Here is a 26,876-nt window from a genome sequence, read left to right as displayed (position 1 = left end):
CTGTCTTGGACCCCCTCCTGCCACATTCTTGCGATTCCCGTGGCCTTACTTGCTTCCTTCGTTTGTGGTGCAGGGCCCACCCCACAGGAGGGGGAAAGCTATTCTTCTAACACAATTTCATGTCCCTGCCCGGGTGCAAAATAAACCCTCCCTCTCCAAAATCAGAGATAGCTCAGGGTGGGGGCGGAGGGCTTCGATCTAGCCTCTCCCCTGGGCTCCCTTGTGCCTCAGTTTACCTGTGCCTTGTAGGAGCCCTGGAGGGCCATGAAAAGGGTCCTTACTTCCTAGGTACCCAGAGCCGCACTCGTCCCCAGCCCTCACCCCCAGGATGGGGCGCAGGAAGTTAGGGCCCCTCCCCCACTCCCCCTCTCCCCTCTCAAGTGCACAGAACAAATCAACCCCCGGCTCTGGTGCAGGGAACCGTCTTCAGGTTTTCCCCAAGTTAATGTCTCCCCCACCCCAACCCCCCGGCCTTTGCGCCGGATCCTCTTTGTCAGAATGTTTGTCAGAATGTGCTCAGCAACTCTCACTCCTCCGGCCCGGTCCAGCCCCTGGATCCACCCCTCCCCGCTGTGCCCTAGAGAGCGGAGTCCCCTTTGATCCGAGGCTGTGCTGAGCACGAACCGAGGCAGCACTCAGGACTTTGCCCTTCTCCGCTCGGCCCCGTGGAGAGGAACCCCAAATCAGATTTCTGCAGGGTGGACGCCGGCCAGCGCTCCTGGCCCCACGCCCCGTCCTGCCCCTGCGTCCAGACTGAGGGCGTTGAGTGAAGCACAGGAAAGCGGCTGGGGCCGGGCCAGGCGGCCCTTCTCGCTGGCCGCCGAGGCTCCATCTTTTTATTCAGAGAATGACCTCATCCTTGGTCCTGGCTCTTGAAAGGGAAGCACAGGGTCTCTTCCTGTAGTCCGGGCGCTTCGGCTGCAGGATCGAGGACACAGTCCCAGGTTTTAGGACAAGAAGCAATCTGGCATTTGTACCCCTTTGTCCAGTCGTATGAATTTAATCTCTGACCCAGAACACGTCCTGTCCACCCCCATCTCTCTCCGTCTGGTACACTTACCCTCCTTGGACTCTCCCTAATGACCCCAAGCCTCCCCTCCCCCAGCCCAGCTCATTTACCTCCGACTCATCTGGTCCTATTTTTAGCTCAGCCTTTTTCCTTTCTTAATATGGCGATGAGCTTGGGCCGGCATCGGGGACTGTGCTGAGGAGCCCTGCCCATGGTGGAAGGCGGCGGGGGAGGGGCTCCAGGAGCCTGGGGGCTCGGTGGAGGAGGAGGGAGGGTCCTGGCCCTCCTGGAGCTGTCCTGGCCTCAGAAGGTTATCTTCTCTCCTGCCAACCCCAGAGACATATTTAGACGGAGCCAGGTGGGGGCCCCGTGGTGCCAAGTTCAGGGACAGCTCCGGTTCCCTCCCCGCCCCCTGCTCCTATCCCTCCTCCTGACCCTTTCATTCTTGGCTCTGTCCTCAGTGTGTCCAGAACCCAGCAGCGTCCTCTGTCCCCTGCTCTGGACCATTCCCCACCCTACCCCCTCTGTGAGCCCCTCACTCAGGGTTCAGGACCCACGGCCCCGCCCTACCCCAGCAACCTCTTCTGGACCCGGCCAGCTGACCCTGACCCTGCTCCCTCCACGCGCACCTGCCGACAGGATGGGGGCCAGTGCTGGGGCCACTGCTGGGCCCAGGCTGCGGCCTGCACTGCTGTTCCTGTTGATGCTAGGGACACCCAGATTGGGGGTGCAGGGGGAGGACGGGCTGGAATTCCCTCAGTATGATGGCGTGGACCGTGTGGTCAATGTCAACGCGAAGAACTACAAGAACGTGTTCAAGAAGTATGAGGTGCTGGCGCTGCTCTACCATGAGCCCCCCGAGGATGACAAGGCCTCACAAAGACAGTTCGAGATGGAAGAGCTGATCCTGGAGGTGAGTGGGGGGGGCTGCCTCTTCCGGCCACCCCCCAGCCTGGCCACATGCGGACTTGGAGGGGGACTCTCGGGGGGTGAGGGGCAACATGCCAGCAGACTCGCGGCATGTGGCCTTGGCCCCACGAGAAAGTGGCTTGGAACCCAAAGTCACACCACGGTTAGGCACGCTTCGGAGCCAGGGGCTGCGGGGAGACCCTCATCCAAGCCGCAGGAGGCTGCTGGTGCCCCGTTAGGCCAGGACTGCCGTGTCCTTGGAAGGGGAGCACAAAAAAGAAAAGGACGTGCTCCGGAGCAGGGGGTTGGAGCTGTATGGCAGCCCCAATCCACTCTCCTGGCCAGTACGTGCCCCCCTGTCCGCACACTGCCGGGCCTGCACCCCAAGCCCATCCAAATGGAATGCATTTTAAAGGCTACCTACCTCTTCATTTGCATGGCATCACTTTCTCCCGCCCAAGGTTTAACTGAGCCCACCATGGTTCCCACTGGCCTCAGTCCCTCTCTCCCTAATTCTCCATCTGCCCCTACTGGGTCAGGCCAGATGCCCTGATGGGAAAACTCTTGCCATTGGAGGAGGCTTCAGAGTGCCTTCCCCAGCTTCTCTCTTGGGAAGGCTCTCCTCGCCCCAGAGCAGAGCAGACTTAAAACAAGAGAAAAGGCCTGTTCTGGGGGATGCCTAGGAGACAGAGTCCCACACACTCTCTAGCAGCCAGGACGCATTCGTGTTCCGGTCCAAGCTTCTGGAGCCCCTTCTCCAGCCTGGCAGGACGGCGAGGCTCCAGCCTGCCTGAGGGAGGGACCACAAGCTCTCGTTTCCGTGTGCCCCTGTGGGTGCCGGGACCTGCCATCTGATGAATGCACCGAGTATTTTTATCCTGAGTGCTCAGCATCTCTGCCCATTCACCTGCCAACAGCCTCCCCATCTTCCGGAGAATCCGGGCACCCAGCGTCGCTTAAGAGGGAGCAAGGCAGAGTGAGCCAGGGCTGAGTCCAGCTGGGAGGTTGGAGGGGGCAGGGACCTAGGGGAGTGACTGTCCACAGCCTGAGTAAGGAAGGGCTGGGACACACAGGGTGAGTTTGGCCTCAGTGAGAACAGCTCTACCCGTGTCCCCTCTCATGCCTGCTAGAGTCTCTGCCTCTGAAGGTGACAAGTGGTGGCCATGGTGACCTCTACTCTCACCTCTCTGGCTTCAACCACTCCTCAGTGACATGACCGCCCACTCCACACACCCCTGCCCTCCAAAATGCTCCCCAGAGAGGGTTCCTCAGAAGAACCTCAAGGACTTCTAATATCACCCCACACTGAGCCTGGCCTTTAACGATGATGGTGGGCAGGGCTCAGCCCCAAAGCAGGAAGGGCCTGAGCTGCTGTGAAGTCAGACTCCCCAGCGTCCCCCGGGGCCTGGAAGTGTCCCGCACCCGCCTTGCGGAGCTACATTGGAAGCTCCATGCCCACCAGCAGCCGTGTCCAGGGACCGAAGCAGAACCATAGCCCGAGGGCGGGCTCGTGGGGAAATGGAGGTTCCCTGAAGCCCTGCGCCACGCCAAGGGCAACTCTTCTCTTCCCCATGTCCCCAGTGACCGCTCTGGGAAGCGTGAGATGGGCACGGGGTGACTAGGAATCCCAGAGCTGATTCCATCCCTGTGCTCCCTCCAGCTAGCGGCCCAAGTCCTCGAAGACAAGGGTGTTGGCTTTGGGCTGGTAGACTCGGAGAAGGATGCAGCTGTAGCCAAGAAACTAGGTAAGGAGGGGGTGGGGAGGCCCTGGTGTGTGCACGTGTGGGATGGGGGAGGCCCAGGCCAGGGATTTGCGTGGGCCCCACCGTGTCTGATCTGGCAGTGGGAAGAAAAGACTGACACCGGGAGGGGTATGGCGGGCGTCCTGGCACCTCCTTCACTCCTCGTAGAGACCCATGATCAAATCCCAGAAAGAGTTCAGGGCAGCCTCCCTCATCCTAACCTACACACCAGGGCTGAGTGCTGGAGGAAAGGGGCAGAACGCAGGCCCGGGGCTGGAGAGGCCAGTTGGTCCAGAGCCTGCGGGAGGGGCGGGTCCCAGCACCGGCCACCAGGGAGCAGCAGAGGCCTGAACTGGACCCCGGAGGTGGCTGGGGCCGGCGGTCAGTAACGAGGTCATCTGGTCAGTAATAGCAGTGGGTTACAGGGCCGGACCGGCAGGGAGCGACGGGACTCCTCGGAGGAGGTAAAGGAAAACCTGTCTCTAGTTATGGCGAGCAGAGAAAGGCAGACATCTTGCTAGAGTCCACGTCTCCCCATGTCCCCCCGACACCCCCGCTGAGCCCGCCTTCTGGAGAGCCCCGGGGCCGGCCCGCTGCCTGGGCTAGACGCACAGGCCCAGTGCCCAGGCTGTAGGGGCCTGAAGTGAGGTGAGCGGGGTGGTGGGAGGGAGAGGTGGAGGACTCCAGGGGCGCCGGGACGGGCCCTGGACCTGTGGGCAGCCTGGCCGCCCGGCTCACCTCCAGCTGGCGCCCTAGGACTCACGGAAGAGGACAGCATCTACGTGTTCAAGGGAGATGAGGTCATCGAGTACGACGGCGAGCTCTCCGCAGACACCCTGGTGGAGTTTCTCCTCGATGTGAGGCTCTCCCGGACCCCGTGGCCTTGCTTTAAGACTTCACACCCATCCCCAACCAAGCCCAGCCTCGCACACGCACACACGCACTCACACGCCCGCACATGCTCACACACGGGGGCACACACACTCACCAGGCAAGAGACAGCCCCTCCCTCCCTCCCTCCCACCCCTGCGTCCCTCATCCCTCCCTGGCTCCTTCCAGTGAGGAGACCCCTCGCCCTCCTCCAGGTCCTAGAGGACCCCGTGGAACTGATAGAGGGCGAGCGCGAGCTGCAGGCATTTGAGAACATCGAGGACGAGATCAAACTCATTGGCTACTTCAAGAACAAAGATTCTGAGCGTGCGTAACCCCCAGAGCCCCTGTCTCTCTGTGGACCCCCGTTTTACCCATCTCCCTAACCCCCACTCCACCCACTGTCTCCACGTCTCTGCAGCTAACCCCCTGGCGTGGTCAGCTCCCTCACAGCTCTGACCTCCCTGCATTTGGGACTCCCAGACAGGGACCCCCCAGCCCCCCAACTTCCCCCACTGAAGTCTTGCTGCTCTTAGAGGACTGGAGGGGTCTCAAAAGGAACCCCTCCGGCCAAAGGAGACTTGGGGAGAGACAGAGTGACCCTGGCTCCCCCAGAGACTGACTCTGTCTTACTCCTTCAGATTACAAGGCCTTCGAGGACGCGGCGGAAGAGTTTCACCCCTACATCCCTTTCTTCGCCACCTTCGACAGCAAGGTCTTCTTCCTGTGGCCATACGGAGGTCCCCTCGCTCCCTGCAGCTACCCTCCGGACCTCTCTCCCAGAATCTGTGGGGGGACCTGGTCACACATGACACCCCCATCCCCACCTCGGGCCTCTCTCTCTTGCCCCAAAGATTTTAGACCCTTTAACCCACTCCTCTAGGGTTCAACCAAAGCCCAGAGACCTTGTCCATTGTCCAGTGGCAGCGACATGGGCCCAGGTCGTCTGACCTCTGCCCTAAGATCTGCTCCTCATGACGCGCATCCCCCACCCCCTCCCCTGCCAGGTGGCAAAGAAGCTGACCTTGAAGCTGAATGAGATCGATTTCTATGAGGCCTTCATGGAAGAGCCTGTGACCATCCCAGACAAGCCCAACAGCAAAGAGGAGATTGTCAGCTTCGTGGAGGAGCACAGGAGGTGGGCAGCAGGGGTGCCCCTGAGCCGGGTGGCACCACCTAGTGCCCCTACGCCCATGCGCAAGAGGGGCCGGGGGTCCCCGCCGGCCAAGAAGCTGGTCTGGCTGCGAGATGAATGCCGTCCTGGGCATGGCGGCCGCTCGCTCACACACAGACCAGGTTCGGCCAGGGGCCTTCCAACTCTACTGTTGTTTTTAATCCTCCCAACAAGCTCAGGGACCCCGGTCCCACCGGTAGGAAGTGTCAGAACGGGATCCTGACCCGGATCTGGGCACCACTGTTTCTCGACCTGGGTGACCTGGTGGAGGGATGGGCCAGGTGGGGGAGGCTCTCACCCTCCGGGGGGACACCGGCATTTTTGATGGAGGAGAGAGCTACCGCTGTCTGGTGGGGAGAAGCAGGGACGCTGCTAACCCTCCAGGGCATGCCGGACTGCACCCCACAACAGAAAATTCTCCAGCCTGAGGCTGGGACCCTGCCCTCACTCCCACACGGTGATTTTCTTCCTTCGCCGCACCCCACAGCTGGGGGCGTCCCCTCATGTCCGTGGAGATGCCGCTCCCCTCACCCTCTCCTGCTAGATCACGGTCCCTTTTGTCGGGGAGGGCCAGTCACAACACCTCCACGGCGCCTTGCACAGTGCCCAGAACATCTCAGACTCTCGGCTGTGCTGTATGAACGAGGGAATGCCCAGATACCCCGTTCTCGCCTTTCTCCCAAAGACTATCTTCCAGGCCACGGGCCCACCTGCTGCCTTCCCACCTGCTTTAACCAGGCGGTGACCCGGGCCTGCAGCCCGGAGCTTAGACACTGCCAGATGGCTTTGCTCTGGCATACAAGCTGTCTGTGCCCTAAGCTTGACCCAAAACCCTCTTGGGGGGCATCCTTCTCGACCGCTGAGTCGTTACCGTCTCTTCTAGGTCCACCCTGAGGAAGCTGAAGCCTGAGAGTATGTACGAGACGTGGGTGAGTGTCTCCGCCCGACGAGGCCGGGTCCCCAGGGGGTGGCGTGGGTGGCTGAGGACGGAAGTCCCGGAAAGTTCCCGCCCGGCTGCGCTCCGTGCCTGGCTCGCGGGAAAGACCAAACACCAGCAGAGTTTGGAGGCTGTTGCTCTTAAGAACGTGCCAGGAATTAGGAGACACACAGACCCTGGCACAGATGACAGGGAAGGAGATCTGGGGCTGCAGAGTTGGCTAGAGGGACGCGGGGGCCCTGGAGGGGAGGCAAGCCGTCCGCGTCCCCTGGGCCGCCGTCACAAGAACGTACCTAATCCAGGAGCTGGGGTTCCACGAAATTCAGGCTCCAGGAGGAAGCAGCGTGCGCGTGGCTCTCAAACTTCAAGAAACATAGCTAAGCCACGCTGTCCCCAACAGGAGGACGACATGGACGGAATCCACATTGTGGCCTTTGCGGAGGAAGCTGATCCTGGTGAGGGACGGACGCTGGTTGGGGGGGGTGGTGCTGGTGGTTGGGGGACACAGGGGTGCTTGTGAGATGTGAGAGCTCGGGCTTCAGTGGGAGGCCCTCCTGGGAGTGCAGGGTCCCCCGGGGTGAGGCAGCAGTGATGGTGGGAGGAGGGGAGAGCCCAGACACCGGCTGCCCCGCCTCCCTTTCCTCCCTGTCCCACCTACCGCTTCTTACTCATGTTCCCTCCTAGATGGCTACGAGTTCTTGGAGACGCTCAAGTCTGTGGCCCAAGATAACACTGAAAACCCTGACCTCAGCATCATCTGGATCGACCCTGACGACTTCCCCCTGGTAAGAGGCTCGGCTCTCCCCGGGGCAGGGCCTGACGCCGTCACCCTTCCTGAGAGGACCTGCTGTGGGGTCTGTCCCCGACTTCCGGCCTGAGGACCTTGGGGGGTTACGGCTGGTGCTCAAGGGCACCATGGGCACGGAAGTCACCTGGAGAAGGGGAGACAGGATGGGAAGTAAATCTCATGGAACATAGCACACGCGATGCCCAGAGCAGAGATGCGGCAGGGAGCTCGTGTCCCCGGGCCTGACCCCTTCTACAAAAAAACAGAGTGTTGGGGGGCAAGTGGGCCCAGGAACCCTGCAGACAGTTCTACACCATCACAGACTGGAAGTGGGGAGAGTCCGTGCCTCAGGGGGACAGCTCCGTTCCCAGCCGGATCCCCAACACTCGAACTCGTCGTTGAAGGAGCAGCAGAATGAACAGATACGTGAGGAACATTGGCAATTACTGGGGACAACGGCCTCAGTTTAGAGATGCAGAGCCCAAGGGTCCCTGAGAAGTGACTTGCCCAAAGTCGCAAGATCAGGTGGTAGCAGAGCCAGGATCAGAACACAGGTTCTGATCCAGTTTTCCTGGGAAAGTCTGGGCCAGTGTCTTCAGCTGACCCCTCCAGATAGTTTCCCTTTGGGATTTTTACCCGCAACTGCTCCCGTCTACACCTTCCCTTCAGGCCCCACAGGGGGACCGTCCCCCATCCTCCAGCGTGAGTTCATAGTGACCTTCCCCTGTCCCCAGGCTGACCCTCTACACTCCCCGTGCTAGACACACGTGTTTCCAGACGCTGTTTCGTTACCGTATGTGGTCTCTCCACAGCTGGTGCCCTACTGGGAGAAGACATTTGACATCGACCTCTCAGCGCCACAGATAGGCGTGGTCAACGTCACTGATGTGAGTTTCCTTCCCCCGTGCCCCGCTTGCCCCCCAGCTCTGCTTCCCAGCCCATCCAGCTCTCCCTGCTCCGCCGACCGGCCCACAGAAGTCAGACATGCCCAGAGACTCAGAGTCTGAGCACACAGCCCCCTGCCCTCCTTCTTCCAGGCCTGGCCCACCATCCTCTCCAGATCTCCCGTTTGGAGTCAGGCCCCCCCATCGGCACCCCCAGAGCCCATGTCGCATTGCTAACGGGGACTTCGGTTCCCCTAGCTCTGCATCAGGCCCGCCTTTCCGCCTTTCCCCTTTCGGGTAGACTCTGAGCTGTTGGAGGGCAGAAAGCTCATTCACACACAGCAGGTGGCCTCCGCAAGTCTGTTCTGGCCAACGGAGTAAGCCAGTCTTTGCGTTCATCCCCTTCTCCCTGTGACCAGGGGGGCAGGTATTTTGTTAACAACACAGCCAGATCTTATAAACTCGATTACAAAGAGACTCGTAAAATGCTAGGAAGCCCCAGAAATCAAAGCAGCTTCTGCTGGAGAGAATCGGAGAGAAGGGTTTCGAAGGAGCGGCCTGGACGTGGAGACCGGGCGGCCTGAACGTGGAGACCGGGCGGCCTGGAGGAGACCGGGCGGCCTGAACGTGGAGACCGGGCGGCCTGGAGGAGACCGGGCGGCCTGGACGTGGAGACCGGGCGGCCTGGACGTGGAGACCGGGCGGCCTGGACGTGGAGACCGGGCGGCCTGGAGGAGGCCGGACGCTCGCAGGGTTGATGATGAGTCTTTCCAAACCGACAGGAAAGTTAGTGTGAAAGGTCAAAAGTAGGAAAATGAGTATCAGGTTCTGGAAAAGGCAAGTCCTTTTTTATAGCTTGCAAGACTAGAGGCTTCTGCGAACAGGGCTGGAAAAGCAGGTTATGAAAAGCTGAATGGTGGCTGACCTGGCTCTCTGGCCGCCTGCAGTTCCCCATCAGAGGCCAACCCAGCCAACCCTGTCCCCCAACCCGTCACCCCTCCCACCTAGACCTTCACTTGGATAGCGTCCCTGGCCGGTGACAAGTGAAGGGGGGGGAACAAAGGATGTAGGGAAGGATGGAGGGAGCCTCGTGAGGGGAGAAGACAGGTCTGCAGACACGAGTCGGGCTTAGCTCCAGTCCCGTCTGTGCCTCACCCCAGGCGGACAGCGTGTGGATGGAGATGGACGACGAGGAGGACCTGCCGTCCGCGGAGGAGCTGGAGGACTGGCTGGAGGACGTGCTGGAAGGCGAGATCAACACGGAGGACGACGACGATGACGACGATGACGATGACTAGCGGCTGTGGCCTCATTCTCCCAGCCCAGCCGCTCTCCCTGGGCTCCCTCCCAACCCTGTCCCTCCCTGGGCTCCTCTGGGGACACTGGGCCATCCTCTGCGGTAGGGAGGTCCTATGCTGAGTGCTGAGACCCCGACCTTTGCCCCACGAGGCCAGGACCTGCTCATCCCCACGCACCAGCACAGCCACCTCTGCCGGCCATCTCCTGTCCCTTGGCGGCCCTGTTCCTACGATCCGTTCCCTCCATGATCCGTTTCCTTCCCCATTCCCTCTGCTCGACTCACCATTCCCTATACTCTTCCCTCTGATTCTCTTCTCCTTGGTTCCCTTCACCTGTGCACGATCTTCCCCACCCTCTCAAATCCTCCATCCTTCTGGCGGCCTGATTCCTGGCCAGGAGGAAGGGCGTGCCCCGTGTCTGGGGCTCTCGGCCATCTCTTGTTAATACATTTGGGTCAGATATCGGGAGCCCTTAATAAAGGATCTGGGGCAGCATGAGCAAGTGTCTGCTGGGGAGAGGCAGCCCCAGGATGGGGGCTTGAGGGTGCGGGCCTCGTTAGGGCACCAGGATGGGGGCGCTCCCTCCAGGCGGTCATCCCAGAGGAGAGAGGACTGTTTATGTGCCACCAGTGCACAAGCTTTCCCCTCACACGTGGTGTTTGTCCAGCACCGCTGGGAGGCTCTGGAGAACGGGGAGTGCTGGGCCTGTCCCTGCTCTCGAGCTGATTAGCCTCGCTGGGAAGTCAAGACGAGCAGCCCAACAACTGAAGCCGAGCACAAAGCAGTACGTAATTAAGTGATTATGTGCTGCTTGATCGCACCCTCCCTGCAGCTCTTCTTGGAACCCGCAGGACTGAACCCAAACAACTCTTCTCGGGGAGGCCTTCTCAGAGGCGGCCGCTGCGGTTCCCTCCTCTGGGCTCACGGGCCGCTCTCCCCGTCTCCAGTCCAGTGCTCCCTCACCCTCCCCGGACAGGTCCCTCTTCCCCCACCGGACTGCGGGGCGGGGGAGGGGGTGCTTGAAGGCAGGAGGCCAGGCTTCTCCTCTGTGCCCCCCAGGGCCTGGCACACAAGAGGCGAGCTGCCGACAAATGTCTGTTAACAGAAGGAACGAAGGAACACACAGGGTCAGGACAGAGAGGCCCCAGCGGGCTCTGACGGCTTTGGGAAGGAGCACTTTCTAGGCCTTCAGCGAACCATGGGGTTTGACAGGGCAAAGGAGACAGGGAAGGGACGTTCCGGTCAGTGGAGAGCATCAAAAGCATGAGCAGAATGTGAGTGTCCCACAGGGGGTGCAGAAGAGACAGGAGAGGAAAGAAGAGAACCTCAAGGGGCGGCCATGAGAATGGGGGGACGTCACGGGATGCAAAGAAGTTCGACTTTAAACCTGGGGGCTGGAAGGAAGGACACAGCTTAAATGTGGCAGTGATGAGCCGGATGGACAGAGGGAGGGGAGGACGGAGACAGCAGTTTGAGGGGGGGGGCTCTCACAGTCGGAGCCCTTCAGAGGTTCTGCGCGGTGGCCGTGGGATGAAGAGGAGACACAGAGTTCTGCGTTCCAGGGCTCCTATCCAGACCCGGGCTGCCAAGGCTCCTGGCAAGAAGGACATACCCTCTCCCCAGCACTGCCCAGGCCGGTGTACGTGTCGGGGGTCAGATGACGTGGTGTGGGGGAGCCAAGGAACGGACCACACCCAGAGCTCCCAGACGGGACAGCGGTTGTGGGGCCTGGGTAGCAGCGGGTGGGCTGCTTAGGTGCCGAAGGAGACATAAGGTGACACACAGGTCACCCTTCAGAGACAAACCCAGGAAGTGCTCCCAGTGGAGGCAGAAGCGTGTTGAGCAGAAACAGTGTGTTCACCCAACTAACACAGGGCTAACGGGGGGCTGACCGTCCAGTGTCGGTCAGCAGAAAGCCCCAGATGTAGCAGTCACCCTAGGTTTCCAGCGCCGACCTGTGCCAGTCCTTACACACTTAGGATTTCCAAGTCTCAGGAGAACCAGGTGGACGTCAGCATCTCCATGTCACCGGTGGGGACACTGAGAGTCCAAGGTAGACCCAGCACGAGAAAGGGGCGGGACCAGTGCAAAGCCCAGGTCCCCTGCACCTGCGGCCTCAGGGAGACCTGACCCTGTCTCTGTCCAGAAGTCCTTCCGTTTCTCTGGGTCTCACCAAGGGGCCAGTGACATGAGACAGACGTGAGCAGAGGACGAGGTGGTCTCTCCCAGAGGGTGGTGACAGGGAGAGTCACTGAAGAGCACGGAGAAGCAGCAGGAGCCTGAGTGTCTTCGGGCGCAGTGTAGACCAAGAAAGGAGGGGCTCACCTGAGGCTTTCTGACAGGGTGTCTACTGGGCCAGAACTGAGGGGAGGCCAGGGCGATCCTGGCCGTGGCGTAGGTTGGGGCTCTGACCTCTTCCCAGGGCCAGACTCTGCCAGAGTGGAAGCAAGGACCCTCGGGTGGGAAAGGGGGTGCGGACAGATCCTTCCCCACTTCTTCCTTCCCTCTTTCAGTCTGGCTGAGAATCTGGGGGAGGAAAGTCCCTGGGGTGGAGAGGAAGTGAGAGCCGCCGCTGTGGGGGGCCTGAGCAGAGAGGCAGCGCGAGGAGCCGAGCTAAGTGTGGCTTTGCGAGATGTCTATATTTGCATGCTGAGCTCACTGCTGCTCTTTTCCTCCCCAGAAAATAAAATTACATCATGGTGGGGGGAAGGCAGGAGGGCGGTATATTCGGGAAAGGTGAGAGGAACACAGGGGTCATCACCCCAAGGGGAGAGAGCAGACAAGATCTGGGCTCCAGGTCAAGGCAAGGAGGCCCCACTTTGCTTCCCGCCCGCACCCTTGCCTCCACCCGGCCCTCCAAAGTGGATAAAGTCGGAGCGGTCCCTGGGGCGCTCGCCACCGGTCCCCCGACCCAGAAGGGGAGGAAAGAGGTTCCCCCAACACAAGTCGGCCCGCTAGGAGGATGAGGCCCAAGGCCCTCCAAAGGCCCAAACGCCCGCTCGGCGCTCCCCGGGGTCCCCGCCGCCGCGGTCTGCAGAGGGGCGCAGGGCAGGAGGTGCCCCGCCTCCGGCAGCCGCGCCCCGCAGTCCCGGGCTCGGGCGGCGCCCCCGGCAGCCCACCCGCGAGCCTTCCAGAACCCCCGCCCCCAGCCCCGCCCCCGGCGCTGACGTCACCGGCCGGCCGGGCGGGGCGCGCGCGGGGCTCGGGCTCGAGCTCGGCGGGCGGAAGCGGCGGCGGCGGCGGCAGGAGCGGCGGGAGCCGAGGCGGAGGCTCCGGACGCTGCCCCAGGACCCGGGACGCCGGAGAGCCGCGCCCTGAGCGCTCAGCCCGAGGCGGTGAGAGGCGGGCCGGGGGCGGCGGGGCGGCGAGCCGGGGTCGGGGGGGCGTCCGCGGACCGGGGTGCGTGGCCGGGCCCGGGGCCTCGGCGGGAGCCCGCTTCCCGCGCGGCCAGCCCCCCCGCCCCCGCCGGCGCGGGGATCGGCGGACCCGGGGTCGGGGGCCGGGCGCTGGGGGGCGGGGGGCCGACGTGAAAGCTCTGTTAATTCCGTACGCCCCGTGTCGGAGCTGACAGGGACACACACACCTACGAGAGACACGCCAGCACACACGGTGACACACGCCCATGTGACTCTTACACACACCGCGCCGCCCGCAGCAAATCACAGCCGTCCCCGCACTACACGTCCCCTCCCCCCGCTGCCTCCATGTGCCTCCAGGAGGAACATCTGTCCGCAGGACAGCTGGGTGGGGGCCCTGGGCCCCTGCCACCCCGATTGTCTGGGCAGATTCTCCCAGCCCTGCGCTTCTGGGGGCCCCGCTCGCCGACACAGGGGAGACCCGGCAGGAAGTCCTGCTCGCTCCGCTCCGGTCGGGGGACAGGATCCGGCGCCCGGGAGCCTGCCGGGTGCTCTGAAGCCTGCGCCGGTGGGCAGGGTCGGGGGCTGCCGGTGGCCTCTCTCGCAGGGTCCACTTAGAGCCTAGGGTGCTGGGACTGGCTGGTTTCTGAGCCCCGGAGTGGCCAAAGGACGGAGGAGGGGGTGGGAGAAAAGGAGAGGGAGAAAAAGAATGAGTATGAGTCAGCCGAGGATGGAGCCCAAGTCGGGGAGGGAGAGAATGAGGGGAATGTGTGCGAGGGACAGGGACGCAGTCGGGGACGGCAGGGGAGGAAACGACACAGAGATGGCCAGAGCAGTGGGAAGAGGGCTGGGGGCTGGGCTCCCCAGACTCAGAGCGCGGGTGAAAGCAGCTTGGCGTGAGACCTCGGGAGCCGGGAAACATGCTGGATACGGGGGTTTTGTTTCTCGATGAGTCTGGCCCCTGGGCTGTCAGAGCGATTAGCTTTAATTGCTCTTCCCTTTGTGGCTAAACACTCCGTTGGGGAAATTGCCAGGGATGCCCTAGGCTGGCCGCTGGCCTGGTTGCCCAGTTCCTCACTTCCCTGACACCTGTGTCCATCCCGTGTGCGTGGACCGTCATGCATGAAGAGGGCCACGCGTCCCTCCTGCCGGCCCTCCCCTTTCCTACAGACCCTCCCACACCACCCACCGACTCGGCCCTTCCCCACCAAAGTGAAGATCCCTTTACAGCCGGGAAGCCCATTCCTTCCCAGTCGGACGGTGGCCCTGAGTGTTCAGATGGGGACACCGAGTCACAGGCCCCAGAAGCCCTCCGTATTCAGGGTTACCCCCACATGAGATAGGCTGAAAGCCCACCGAAGGGGAAGGAGGAAGAGAGACTGGAGGGAGGAGGTGGACGAGGGGGGAGAGATGGGAAGGAAACAAATGGGAGGAGGAGAGCCCCCCCCCACAGTGGTGAGCCCATAGGCCGGACAGGCCTGACCCCGTGCCAGGGTCTCCCAACACCCCCACCTTGGATCCATCTCTCTCCTCTTACACTAAGGGCTGAAGGCTTAGCACCGTCTCTGTGCCCCGGGCTCAGCCATTTGCTTCTTGGACTGAACTGAACATTTTGAGGCCCAGGTACCTGCCTCCCCTCACTCCCAGGCCGGCTGAGTCTTAGAGCCCCTTCCTTTGTTACAGAATAAAAACATTCCCTGCCCCCCTACCCCAAAAAAAGCTGAATGGAAGCTAAGGGAAGAAGCCAGCAGAGTGTGCTGTTAAGGGAATAATTAGGGACGAACTAGAGGACTGCTTGAACCAGGGGGGCCCAGGTAGATTTTAAATGGGCACCCTGTGCTCTCCCCACCCACTCTTCTGCCTCTCCCGGATCACCACCCCACCCCTGAACCCAGGCAGCATGACCCCTGCACCTGCGTGGGCTGGCCCTCCCCTCCACAGCAGGTAGCCCAGGTAGCCCCAAGCAGAGAGGAGGGAGGGAGGGGTGCCAGGGCTCCTAATCCTCAGGCTTTCTTCCAAGTTGAAGCAAATGCTGGGGCCTCCTTCTGCACAGGTGGCTGTCCCATTGGGCTAGGGTGCTGGGGGGGGCCAAGAGGACAGACCACCCACCTGTCCCGCTCCCAGCTCCCACCCCCAGAGACCCGTCTGCGAACTTCTGACCTCCTATCCCTCTCCCCCAGCACCCTCGGCTGGTCCCACCTTTGTCAGGGCTCCACCTGGGGCCAGCTGGGAAGGAGAGGGAGGCAGGAAGGAAGGAAGGTGTGAGGAAGCCGTGAGCAGAGCACAGAATGATCCGGGAGGGAAGGGGACCGACTTCCTGGCAGCCTCAGCTCCGGTCCCCGGTTCCTGCCCTGGTATCCTGTCCCAAGAATGGCCTCCGCCCAGGCTGCCTGGTGTTCCCCAGGCCGCCTTGCTCTGCTCCAGCAATCAGGAAGACTTTTCTGGGTGAGGAGGGGAGGAGACTTCACATAGGCCCGGAGGAATTCTGAATCTCTGGGAGGAGAGGGCCAGGGAGGGTGACGGGGCCCAGCTCCGCCACAGCCACACCACTCCAGGGACGATGACAGATCAGTGAGACCAGAGAGCCACTTCCTTGTACCCCCAAAACTCCCCCAAGGGACTGGCCTTGCCCCGGCAGCCACACCCAGGCTGCCTTTCCCCCCTTCCTCAGGGGGCCCCACTCCCCTGCTTCTATCCCTTCTTACTCCCCACGCCCCTCCCATCCAGTGGTGTCATTGTCCTGACCGGTGGGGGGGGCACCCAGAACCGCGGTTGCCGTGGTAACCGCTGAGGCCCGGGGCCCTCCCCCCAGGATCTCATTTGCCCCCTCCTTCCCTTTCCCAGCCCCAGCCCTCCCTCCAATTTGCAGGGTCTCCTCACCCTTCCCCTTTTCTCTGGATGGGAGCCTGTGATTACAGACCTTGCACACGCTCTCACTGTTTCTCTCTCTCTCTCTCTCTGTCTCTCTCACACACACACACACACACACACACACAGCACATACTTGCACCGCCACACGTCCAGTGCTGGCACATTAACACCCATGCCACAGCGTGCACACGCCCGCACAGATGCCCGCCGCTGCCGCCTCCACACACCCGTGCCCACGCCCGGGGGCAGCAGCCTCGCAGGCCTGGCTCACCGCTCGGCCTCCCCACCCCCGTTCTCCTGGGGGTCTCACTGTGTCTGCCTCATGCTCTTCGAAAGCGCCTGCCCACCGCCCCCCAGCCGATGTGGGTGGTTCACTCACACATTGATCCCTCCCCGCCACCTCCCCTGGAAGTCTGTGTTTTCGATTCAGAGCCCTAAACCTTAACTCCTAGGAGACACACACACACACACACACACACACACACACACAGACACACACACTTTCCTTCCCCAGGATCTAGTTACAGTCTCTTCTTCCACGTGAAAACAGGACAGGCTGACCCTAAATGCTGCCCCATTTTCCAGCTGAGGGCTTGCTCCCAGGGTCTCTTCCCGGGGGGCAGGGTGTTCTTGGGGGCCCCTGCTCCCCCTTCCTTTTAAGCTCTCCCCACCCCCCATTAGTTCCTCGTGCCTGGGCCCCTTCCCCTTCACCTCCCCCTTTCCTGGCGGGGATTATCAGTGGGGTGGGGGGCTGGGCTCTGAGCCTGCTGCTCTGACCTAGATTTCAAGGCGGAGACGGTTCCTGGTGCTGACAGTCCAGAGAGCATTGTTCCGGCCGAGCCTGGCAGGGCCACCGCTGGGCCCTTCTGTCTGCTTGCACCTGGGTGTGCAAGTGAGCGTGCCCGGGAGTGCCTGCTCCTTGAGGGGGTCCCGCTGGCCCTGCGGCCTGGCTCATTGTGTGTGTGTCACGGTGCCTGCCACGGAGGGAGGCGTGTTTGTTCTGGCCCAAGTAGGGGGCTGGGAACGGGGACTTCTGGGTCCACGCCTCTCCCAATGCCCTGCCTCTCTGCCTCAGTTTCTCTGCATCTACGCCAGATGCCCCCTGCGCTCTGCTGCATTCCCAGCCCACTGCTGGGGAGGTGTGGGGGCAGTCTCAGTCAAGTACAAGGTCATCTGGCTCCTCGCCCCGGCCCTTGGTCTAGCCACAGTGTTTAAGATATAACTTACTTTGTAAAATGTTTTACTTTTCTGATTATAGAAGAAATATTTCCTTGTTGTGGGTGAAGTTCACGTTTTATCCCATCCGCAAGGTTCATTCTAAGGTTGACCTTCCTTCTTCCTGTCTTAAACATACTTTCTACCTAGTGAGTGCCAGGAGGGCCTTGCGTGTTCTCTCCCTTCCCACCTGGAGATCTCCACGCGACAGGGATGGGCTCGAGGCCGAGGAGACCCGGGCCTGCCCGGCCCCTGTGGGAGGCCCTCCTGACCGTGACACAGACAGGAGCCGCAGCCCCTTTCCTGCCTCTCTCCCAGCCCTGCCGCTAAACCCCTTCCCCTGCCACCCAGCCAGCCTGGGAACTGGGCAGGGGGCCAGAGCCGGCCGCTCGGTATTCTTGGGCGCGGGGGCTGTGGGCACAGCACAAAGGCTGGGAGCGGGGCTGCGTGGAGGCCCGGCTGCGGTCAAGGGAGAAACCGGGCTGCACGAAGGTTGGCGGGGGAGCTCGTTGCCTCCCCCTCCCCGCCCACCCGAGCCCCGAGGACTGAATGCAGGGGGCCATGGAGGGGCCAGGGGACCATTAGACTAAGCACCTAGGCAGCTGTCCAGAATGAGTCATTAGTGAGGTGGTGGGGGGCTGAGAGTGAGGGTCCTCTTTGCTTCTGGGGAAGAATGGAAGCTAGAACACATGAGCTCCAGCCATCCAACCCCCTCCTGCCCCTTCTGAGCGTCTCACTGCCACAGCCAGCCAGTCTCTCCCTGACTGGTTGTTTTGGAGTGTTTTCTCTTTCTTTCCTTTTTTTTTTTTTTTTGGACAGGGGGAGGGGTTGCAGGTGGGTGGGGCGGTTCTGGGGGGGCCTTGGCGGCAGCGGGTGAGAAAGTCTGGAGCAGGTTGCTATGGTAACCGCCTCCTCAGTCAGGGGAGCTGTTGCCAGGGTTACTGTTGGGGGGGGTTAATGAAAAAAGATGGGGGTAAGGAGGTGTGACTTGCCCCTCTAGGCTGTAGCCTGGACCCTAGCTTCTCTGTTTCTTCCTGTCCACTGCCACCACCCCGAGGCCTTTTCCCCCTCCAGCCCAGCCCTCCCCAGCCTCCCTGTTGGCCTACACCCACCTTCCCCCCCCGGCCCCCCCACAGAGCGGGGATGCTGGTGGGAGGGACCAGCGAGTAAACCTTACTGGCACCTCCAGCTGCACGGCCTCTGCCTTTGTTCCTCCCAACCCCAGTCATGGCCGAGTACGGGACCCTCCTGCAGGACCTGACCAACAACATCACCCTCGAAGACCTGGAGCAGCTCAAGTCGGCTTGCAAGGAGGACATTCCCAGCGAGAAGAGCGAGGAGATCACTACAGGCAGTGCCTGGTTCAGCTTCCTGGAGAGCCACAACAAGCTCGACAAAGGTGGGTGGGGCGGGGGTCCCCAGCCTCTCGGGCTCAGTCCCTTCGGCGAAGAGAAGCACGCCGCTCTCGGACAGGCTGGGAGAGGCCGGGAGCGGAGCTCCGCTCGGGGACAGCGGTCCTCCCGGCCCTCGCGGGGCGCGCCGGTAAGCCGCGTGGCACTCGGATACTACTGTGTTATGATGAGTCACGTGGTACAGATCATCAGGTCACAGAACAGTAAAATACAAGTTAAAAGTGGTAAAAGTTAAAACCGCGAGCTCTGACATTTTCTGAGGCACTTGCAGAGGCCGCTGCTCTGGGAAGGGCTGGGGGCGGGGAGCTGGCGTTCGAAAGAGAGTGGTTTCAAAGGCAGGGTCCAGAGGAGGGCCCGCCTGCCAAAGGACCCGAGTCCCACAGGCAGGAGTGTCTGGTGCGTCTGGAAGAGCAAGGGGTCCTGCTTAGCTTGGCTGGGGCCTGAGTGAGCTCCGAAGTGGCTGGAAAGGTGGGTTAAGGCTACGCCGTGGAGGGCCTCGAGTAGGCGGGTGAGCCAGCTGAGGCTTCAGGGGGCCAGCAGGCAGGGAGGCTGGGGTGGACCCGGCCCTGGGAGGAGGCACCTGCAGCAGTCGGAGGGGAGGGGAGTGGGGCGGGGGTGGGTGGGAGGGACTGAGGGCGTCCCCAGTCTCCTAGAAGCGGCCCAGCCACGGACAATGTCCTTCTGGCCACACGGGGGCCTTGTCTAGAGACTCCCCCAGGTCCCACATGCGCTAGCAGGAAATTTTTCTGACTCTGACTTGGAGGAAGAGTGGGAGGGGGCCCGGGCGGGCTACGGGGTGGGCGTAGGGTATCAGGTAGGCCGACTCATTTTTCTGTTCTCCCTCCCCACAACGTGGGACCTATTTAGCCTGAATCCCTTTGGAACCTCACTGGCCAACCCCCCGCTCTCCTGCACAGTCCTCTGTATCGTTAGGGCCTTGGCTTTCTGGTCCTGCTCAGTAGCTCGTCCTCTTCTCGCGCTGCCCCCTCCAATAACCAATGTGAGCACGTCCGCCGTGGTTCCAGAAGCCCGGTCCGGTCGGGCAGGGGAGGCTGGCCTCTCCAGCCTGGCTGACCCTGTCTCCCGCCTCCCTCCAGACAACCTTTCCTACATCGAGCACATCTTTGAGATCTCCCGCCGCCCCGACCTGCTCACCATGGTGGTGGACTACAGAACCCGTGTTCTGAAGATCTCGGAGGAGGAGGAGCTGGACACCAAGCTGACCCGTATCCCCAGTGCCAAGAAGTACAAAGGTAGGAGCCGCGCCTTTGACATGCACCTCTGCCCGCTCCCCTGGCTGGTCCTTGGGGCGCTCGATTTGGGGCAGATGGGAACAGACGTCGGGGGCTTGCCTGCTGTCTCCCAGGCCTTCTGTCCCTGGACACATCCCTTCTTCCCCACCCAGACATTATCCGGCAGCCCTCCGAGGAGGAGATCATCAAACTGGCTCCGCCACCGAAGAAAGCCTGAGCGAGGGGGAGGAGAGGAGGAAGGTTGGACCTTCAGCGGACCACTCCCTTCCCCCAGCCTCCAGGGGAGGGGCAAGGGCCACCCCCCAGTCTACCCACTTACTAACCTGGTCCTAACCCCCTTACTGTGCGCGTGTGTGTGCGTGTGCGCACGCTCTGTCTGTCTCTATGTCTAGCTCATCTAGTTCCTCCTCCTCGTGAGGGGGTGGGGGTCGGGCTGGGGGGGCTTCGTTTCCCCACTTTAGGGGGACATGGGGGCTATTTCTATGCAAATAGAAATGGGCACATTCCTCCTACTGCCCTTTCCTCTATGGCTGAAGTGTGGGAGCAGAAAGGACCTGTATTTTCCTACACCGCGGAGCTGAGCTGGCGGTAAAGCGTGGGGCAAGGTGGGTGCGTCTAGCGACAAGCAGTGGGAGGGAAGGCGGTCACCCAGCCGCCACCTGGAAGGGGCAGAGAAAAGCCAGAGTTCCGCGTCTGTACCCTGTACTGGACCGGCAGAGGGATCTTTTCTAGATGTTCCTTAGGTTGGAGGGCCTGGGCCCCAGCAGGTCCCTTTCTCCTCCCCTCCTGTGGGCCTAGGAAGGGTATGAGCCAGGGATCTAGTGAAGGATCTAGTGAGAGGACCACAGGACCCTTCCTTCCCTGGCCCCGAAGTACGGACTCCACGGAGCAGCCAGCACTAGTTACTCCCCCGCACCCCCAAGAGCCCACGCTGGGAGCAGGCCCCACCACACCAGGCGCCGGGGGTGTGGGCCAGAGGGGCCTCTTGGCCACTCTTTAGTCCTACTCAGACTGTTGCACACACGGACTCCAAACCTGGGGAGTTGAGGAATGAGCTCCTTAGGTCTTCACTCCCACCCTGCCCCACCCACAGGGCCCCTGCGTGGTCACTACAGGTGACCTTCCTTCTCTGGGGTCTGGAACACCCGCAGCAGGAAAGACAGGAAGAAGCTAATTATAGCCTTTCCCTTTGGACTAAACCCCCCAGTCCAGGAGGGGACTTGCTAGCCCGTCTCCCTTGATATCCTGGCGTGTTGGGCTCGTGAATGCCTCCTAGCCAAATCGCTAGACCCCAGCCCCCTTCCTGTGCCAAGACGCTCTCCCCACCCTGACCGTGCTAACTGTGTGTACATATATATCTACATATATGTATATTAAACCCGCACTGCCATGTCTGCCCTTGCTCGTGGTGTCTAGCATTAACTTATTGTCTAGGCCAGGGCGGGGCTGGGAGCGGAACACCACAGCCAAGGGAGGGCCCGTCACGTTGCTACATAGGCAAAACAAAAAAAAATTTTTTTTAAACTTTAAATTCACACGCCATCTCAAGAGACTTTTTAGAGAAAGTTGAAGTTCAGAGCTTGTAAGATGTGGGAGCAAAACTGACGTGGGACAGGAAGACTGGCTGCTGGAAGAGGGAGGAAGCCAGGCTGGCCGGAGAGTGGCTTCTGCTCCCGGCCTGGCCCGGCCCCGCCGTCCCCTCTGGCCACTGCTGCGGCACCTGCCTTAACACGCACACCCGGAGCACTCCACAGCTCTGCCTTAAAGGACCCCCCATGCCTGCCCAGCCCTGTCTGCGTCTCCCTCCAGGACAGAGAGATACTTGTAGAATTGGGAGGAGGGGGACTGAGCACGTATCGTCCTTCCGGTCAGGATTACGTGATGTGAGTGTGTGTGTGTAAGAGAGAAAGAGAGAGAGGAGGGATGGATGGGAGCCTTCTCTGAAGAGCGGAGGGCGAGATGGGAGAAGGGAGACAGGGTCATTTTCAGCAGAGTCTAGGAATACCTCTGTAAGGCAAAAATCATCTAAAAAGACTAACCTGCCCTCCCACCCCCTATGGCTGTGAGGTCGTCCCTCTCCTGTGCTCCTCTGTCTGCAGTGTGCACGGCCTTCTAACCCTGGAATAAAGGTGATTGACTGTACTGCATCCGACTGAATTCTAGACTTTCTGTGAAGGATTCTGGAGCCTTTGGCTGGGAGGGGAGGGAAATAATACCCCAGGGTCCCTCCCTGCGGCCTCGAACAGAGGCCGGGAAAACACCTAGTGCCACCCTCCCGCTCCCCGCCCGCTAAGCAGCCCAGAGCTCTGGGGCCTCGTCCACGGACAGTAGCTCCAGCTGGAGCCCGAGCGTGGCAACGTGGCTGTCACAGACCAAGCCGCCTCCAACTGCAGGAAGGACAGGGCCAGGCACCTACACCGGACGGAACAAAACTAGCCCACCGTGAACGAATGGGCCACGCATCACACACAACAGTGGTCAGAAAGAAAAAAAAAAAAACAGCTTTACTGAGAGAAAATACACAAATTCCAGAGTGCATGGTTTTTAGGCCATTCCCTCACGCCAGCAGCCGTGGGAACGCAGACCACTGTGGCCACACGTCGCCTACCTCAGGGTGGCAGTGCGGCACTCACATCTGGTCTGACAGTTGCTAAGAAAAGGGACGGGAGGAAGGAGTGTCTGGGAATTCCATGCTTTTGCTGTTCCCTTCCTTCCCGGCCAGTTCTAGTAGAAGCGCACCGCCCCGGGGTGCAGAGCTCCGGGATGGGGCGCAGAGAGATAGCAGCACAAGCAACAGGCGGGAACGCAACTGCGACTTTCAGAGCCGTGACCGGCGACGAGACACGTGTCCAAGCCCCAGCGGCCTGCACCCTCAACGTGTCCCTTGACCGCAAGGTCTCAAGAGGTGGACAGGCTGTAAAGGTCAGCCCAGGAGGGCTCTGGCGACAATGCTCTTCCCCTAGGAAGGGAGCTGCTGGGGGGAGGTGGGCGGCTTAAAGAACGAAGCAGCTGACACTAGCATGAACGTGTCCTCTGTCACGGACGTAGGACAGTCCGCAGCGACAGCACCCTTTCCGAAGTCCCGAGTTCAGTCAAGTTTTAAAGACAGGCCAGCCTCTGGTTGGGAGAGCCATCCTGGGGACCCCACAGAACAGGAGGAGAGGTAGGCGAGCTGAGGCAAAGAACTGAAAGGAAATTCCTGTTTTCCCAACCCCAAAACCGTGGCAGGAGGCAAGGAAGTGCCAAATTGAGGCTCCTTCCATTCTGGAGCCTCTAAGAACCTAAGGGGTTCGCCCTGATCTCCACTGGCCACACACACAGGGTGGGCTGACCCCAGTGCGACCGCGACATCGTTACTTCTGCGCTCTCTTTTCAGTCCCTTTATTGCGGTCAGAATATGTAGGTATTTAAACTGAAAATAATTTTAACGTGATACATCCAAGTTTGACTTGCTTTTTAATATATTTATAGATATAAAATTAGGCCTCTAACAGTGACAGGGCAAAGAGATTGCTGCCACCAAACAACTTTGTTTTAAAAGTAACAGAAGAGGTAACACGTCCTTCTATCCTTCCTCCACTTCCGCCCCTCCTCCCGCTTCCCCCAGCCCCCCTCACCAGACCAAGTTAGGGGTGACGGGATTAAGAGAAGAGCGTGATCGACACATTATCTTCAAGTGTGAAACACTGCGGGAAGTACAGAGGGTGAACGGGTGGGAAGGAAAGTGAAGAGTGTGGGGTGGTTAGGGGCTCTAAGGACTCCCCAGAAAAAACAAGATCCTGGGTTGGGGTTGTTCGGGGGGGGGGGGGAAATGCAACTGTCACAGACTTTTAAAAAATAAAGAAGAAAAAGGCCAAAAACCTAAACCAGAGAGAGAGTGGCACTCCTACCACCCCCACTCTGGCCCATGGGTACTGAACAGCCCGTTATCCCCACCCCCCCACCCCAGAAACAAGGGAGATTAAAGAAAAGGAAACCCCATTCCCTACCCCAAACCAGTTAACAAAATAGGCTCCCCCCTCCCAAAAAACAAGGCTTTGGGGAGAGGCCATTTCTGCTGAGCCCTGTGCACCTCTCCACGGAGCCCATCCCGGGGCGTGGCTCCCACTCTTAGCTACTCCGCGGGTTCGCTCCCCCTCTGGTCTTTCTCCTGGGATGTCTTTCTTTTTTATCTAAAGCAAAAAGTCCAAAGTGCGTGTCTGCTGAATGGAAGGGCCTGGCACAGGAAAGGGCTGTCCAGGCAGGATCGGGCCAGCAGCCCCAGCCCGCCCCTCCTGGCGACAAGGCCTCAGGACGGCATGCACTGCACACGGTCGGGGCCCTCGTCCTCGTCTGATGTGTCTGAGGAGCTGGGAGACTCCTCGGAGTCGGCATCTGGGGCCCCAACCCCGGGCTCTCGCCAGCGCTGTAGAAAGGGAAAGGCTCTGTTAGTAACTGCCTTGGAACGAGGACAAGCCTGTTAGGTCTTAACTCTCTTCCGGACGCTCCAGGCCAGGGGTCAGCAGAATTTTCCTTCAAGGGCAGATAAGAACTCTGAGAGTCACGGGCCGCAACCCCGCTGCGACTGCGCAGCGCAGCTGTCGCAGCATGGAAGCGGCCGCAGACGACAGGAAGGAATGGGATGCTCGTGTTCCAATAAAACTTTATTGCAAAACACAGGCAGCATGACAACTGCCAGAGCCTGCCGACCCCCGCCTTTGGCCTGTCCCGGCATACGGGTGAAAAGAAGGCCGCCTGACACTTACTTCTCCTCAACTCCTCCGGCACACTCCGGCCTCTGCCCTCGCCAGGACAGCACTCCCTGCGTGGCGACGGCGGACAGAAAGCAGACACCACCCGTTCTGCCTGGCGGTTCTGCCAAGGCCACAGCAGGGCTCTGGTGGGGCCGGACGACCACGGATCAGACACCCAACCCAACCACCTGATCTCTTTTTAAAGTAGCGAGGAAGTGCGCCCCGAACTGTTTTACCCGGGAGAGAGTCACTGCCCTTGGAGCTCACCTCCCACGGCCGCTTACCCGGTGGTGGCGTCTCTGTCTCAGGTGGTGCATGAGGAACCAGAGCATGTGGCTGTCAAACAGGTCGGTGTGGTGCAAGCTGTCTTCATCGCGCTCCCGCTTGTTCTTCTTTATCACCTGGAACCCAACAGGGGGCGGGGCCGGGGCGGCCATGAACGGGAGCCCTGGGCCGCCCGGACTGGCCCTCCATCCCCGTGAAAACCTCCCTGACGAACTGTGCCGCTGCAGGGGAGCTAGACCGCACCGGGAGAGGAGGCACCGGGCTCACCCACTCGGGAGGCTGGGAAGCCCTGAACTAGAATGATTCTTCCTCCCGACGCCCGGCCCACCGGCACGACCGGCGCTCCGCAGCTGCCCGGACCCCGCGCTGGGACCACTCCCCGAGCGCCAACTGCAGCCAGGCAGGGGGTGGTGTGCGGGCAGTGCCTCTGAAGAGCAGGCAGCCAGCGGCTACCCCTCCCCACACCGGGCAGGACTCAGCGCGGAACGTGCACGGTCAGCTACTCACGTCCTTCAGCCCTGTCAGCTCGGTGGAAGTTTCAGCTGTGGGTGCCCAGATCTTGACATCGTGGTCAAGGCCACTGGTTGCTAGCACAGGCAGGTGAGGGTGGGGCTCGAGACAGTTCACCTGGTCAGGAAAGGAAAGCACAGGCTCAGGCTGGATGGGAACGGGCTTAAAAACCACTACTCACCTTGAGCCAAACATACTCCTCAACCAGAGCTGAGGCAGAGCTGGGAAGGCAGGCCGCACCGTCATGAGCGTGGGCCCAGGGCCCTGGGGGTGGAGGAAACACTGGACACAGACCACTGGACACAGACCGGGTATAAGACCAGGCCTCTCTCTCATTCCCTAAGTAGAGGCAGGGGTGGCCTCACCCTAGACACAGCCCCAGGGGTGGGCGGGTGACTGGCCAAGCTCACTGCTGGCCTCACAAAAAGGCAGTGAGGTCCAGATGACCTCATCCACTCCAGATTCCACAGCTCCGACTTGCCCAAGGCTGGGGGGCAGGGGGTGGGGGGGGCCCTCTCAGAGGCTTTCAGGAAATGGCAAATAAATTTTTAAAAATGAAGAAAGCAACAGTTGCCGCTGAACGCCCGGAAGACAGTCCAGGGACGATTACATTCACTTGGCGCTGGGGACTCGAACTGGAGGGAGGCGCAGGCTGCCAAGAGGCAGTCTGCGCGAGCGAGGAGGTAGGGGAGGCTCAGGTATGCTGGAGAACCCTGTGCGCCCCGGGGCTCAGCACCCTGCTGTCCGCCCCGAAAGCCCGACAGGCTCAGCTCAAGCGTGGCACAACGCAGGAAGAGAGCTTCCCACACCCATGGTGTCCGCATCAGCCACATCTGGGTACCGTCACGAAGCAGGGGAGATGTTCTCCCACAGACAGGCCGGCTTCTGGCTTAGACAGCCTCCTTCCGTCTGGAGGCACCCATGCCCCCTGCTGTCCAACTTGGAAACATCACCTTCCAAACGGCAGGGCAGGGTGGGGCGGGGTGGGACAGGGCAGGGCGGGCAGCGCCCAGGGCCTCTGGTAGAGCTGGTCCCAGGTCGAGCTGCCAAAGCATTTTCGGGGTTTGAGTCAGATGAGGGATAGATAGGAAAGGGCCCAGAAGGAAGAGGGTGTGGTTCCAGCCGCTCCTCACCCACCCCCCATCCCATCCCGTCCCGCCCTGCAGCTGCCCTGTAGGCCAAGAAAACAACCCCTGGCAGAAAGCCTCCTTCATCTTTCAGGTCTCTCCGGACCAGCCTCCTCCGGGCCTGCACACGCAGCAGGGGCAGCTGAGGGGAAACGGGAGCCAGTATTGGAAATAAAACGGACCCAGACTTCCAACCTTCTTCGTTCTCCCATTTGACAAGTAAATAAAAATGCTCCAGAAAAAAACTGAAGCTAAAGCCTGAGCCTAAGAATAAAGCAGAAATCCTACTTCTCTTCTCCTTCTCTCATTCCCCATGGGGATCCCCAGTTTGTGTGGGAGCTCTCTTGGGCAGTGGGGAAGAGCCTCCGGCCTGTGCAGCGCGAGGAGGCACTAGACAGGGCGCCACTGCCTGAGAATATGATCGAAAGATGCATGACCACTCACACACGCCAACCTGAGCTCCTCCATCCACCTCTTGATAAGCCTCTGCTCCGCTCTATTCGG

The 26,876-nt window shown here is 60.9% G+C and overlaps 3 protein-coding genes and 1 long non-coding RNA gene across 14 annotated transcripts in view; 2 read left to right on the top strand and 2 right to left on the bottom strand.

Annotated features, from left to right (window-relative positions):
- Positions 1–528: 528 nt before the first annotated feature.
- On the bottom strand, positions 529–2,732 carry LOC125086264 (uncharacterized). Its single transcript, XR_007123134.1, has 3 exons — positions 2,343–2,732; positions 1,120–1,332; positions 529–918 (listed from the first exon to the last, which is right to left on the bottom strand). It is a non-coding gene; the product is annotated as an uncharacterized LOC125086264 (long non-coding RNA).
- On the top strand, positions 1,400–10,108 carry CASQ1 (calsequestrin 1). Its single transcript, XM_047705474.1, has 11 exons — positions 1,400–1,922; positions 3,579–3,663; positions 4,417–4,517; positions 4,746–4,857; positions 5,172–5,245; positions 5,538–5,668; positions 6,588–6,633; positions 7,042–7,096; positions 7,326–7,426; positions 8,241–8,315; positions 9,473–10,108. The coding sequence occupies exons 1-11, from the start codon at positions 1,650–1,652 to the stop codon at positions 9,608–9,610; spliced, it is 1,191 nt and encodes a 396-aa protein (XP_047561430.1). The 5' UTR covers positions 1,400–1,649; the 3' UTR covers positions 9,611–10,108.
- Positions 10,109–12,778: 2,670 nt separating this feature from the next.
- Positions 12,779–21,118, top strand: PEA15 (proliferation and apoptosis adaptor protein 15). Its single transcript, XM_047705476.1, has 4 exons — positions 12,779–12,945; positions 18,278–18,451; positions 19,562–19,717; positions 19,870–21,118. The coding sequence occupies exons 2-4, from the start codon at positions 18,280–18,282 to the stop codon at positions 19,932–19,934; spliced, it is 393 nt and encodes a 130-aa protein (XP_047561432.1). The 5' UTR covers positions 12,779–12,945; positions 18,278–18,279; the 3' UTR covers positions 19,935–21,118.
- Positions 21,119–22,195: 1,077 nt separating this feature from the next.
- DCAF8 (DDB1 and CUL4 associated factor 8) overlaps positions 22,196–26,876 on the bottom strand; it is a 42,951-nt gene continuing 38,270 nt past the window's right edge. For all 11 annotated transcript variants that reach the window (XM_047705471.1, XM_047705462.1, XM_047705473.1 and 8 more), the window contains 3 exons: positions 25,243–25,362; positions 24,735–24,851; positions 22,196–24,122 (listed from right to left, as the gene is read on the bottom strand). In XM_047705471.1, coding sequence (XP_047561427.1) covers positions 24,006–24,122; positions 24,735–24,851; positions 25,243–25,362 — 354 coding nt within the window. In that variant the 3' untranslated portion in view covers positions 22,196–24,005. The remainder of the gene's footprint in view (positions 24,123–24,734; positions 24,852–25,242; positions 25,363–26,876) is intronic.

This window comes from Lutra lutra, chromosome 15, assembly GCF_902655055.1.
Source record: "Lutra lutra chromosome 15, mLutLut1.2, whole genome shotgun sequence".
Taxonomy (NCBI): Eukaryota; Metazoa; Chordata; class Mammalia; order Carnivora; family Mustelidae; genus Lutra; species Lutra lutra.
Note: the sequence above shows the minus strand (reverse complement) of the source record. Positions and strands in the feature narration are given on the sequence as shown.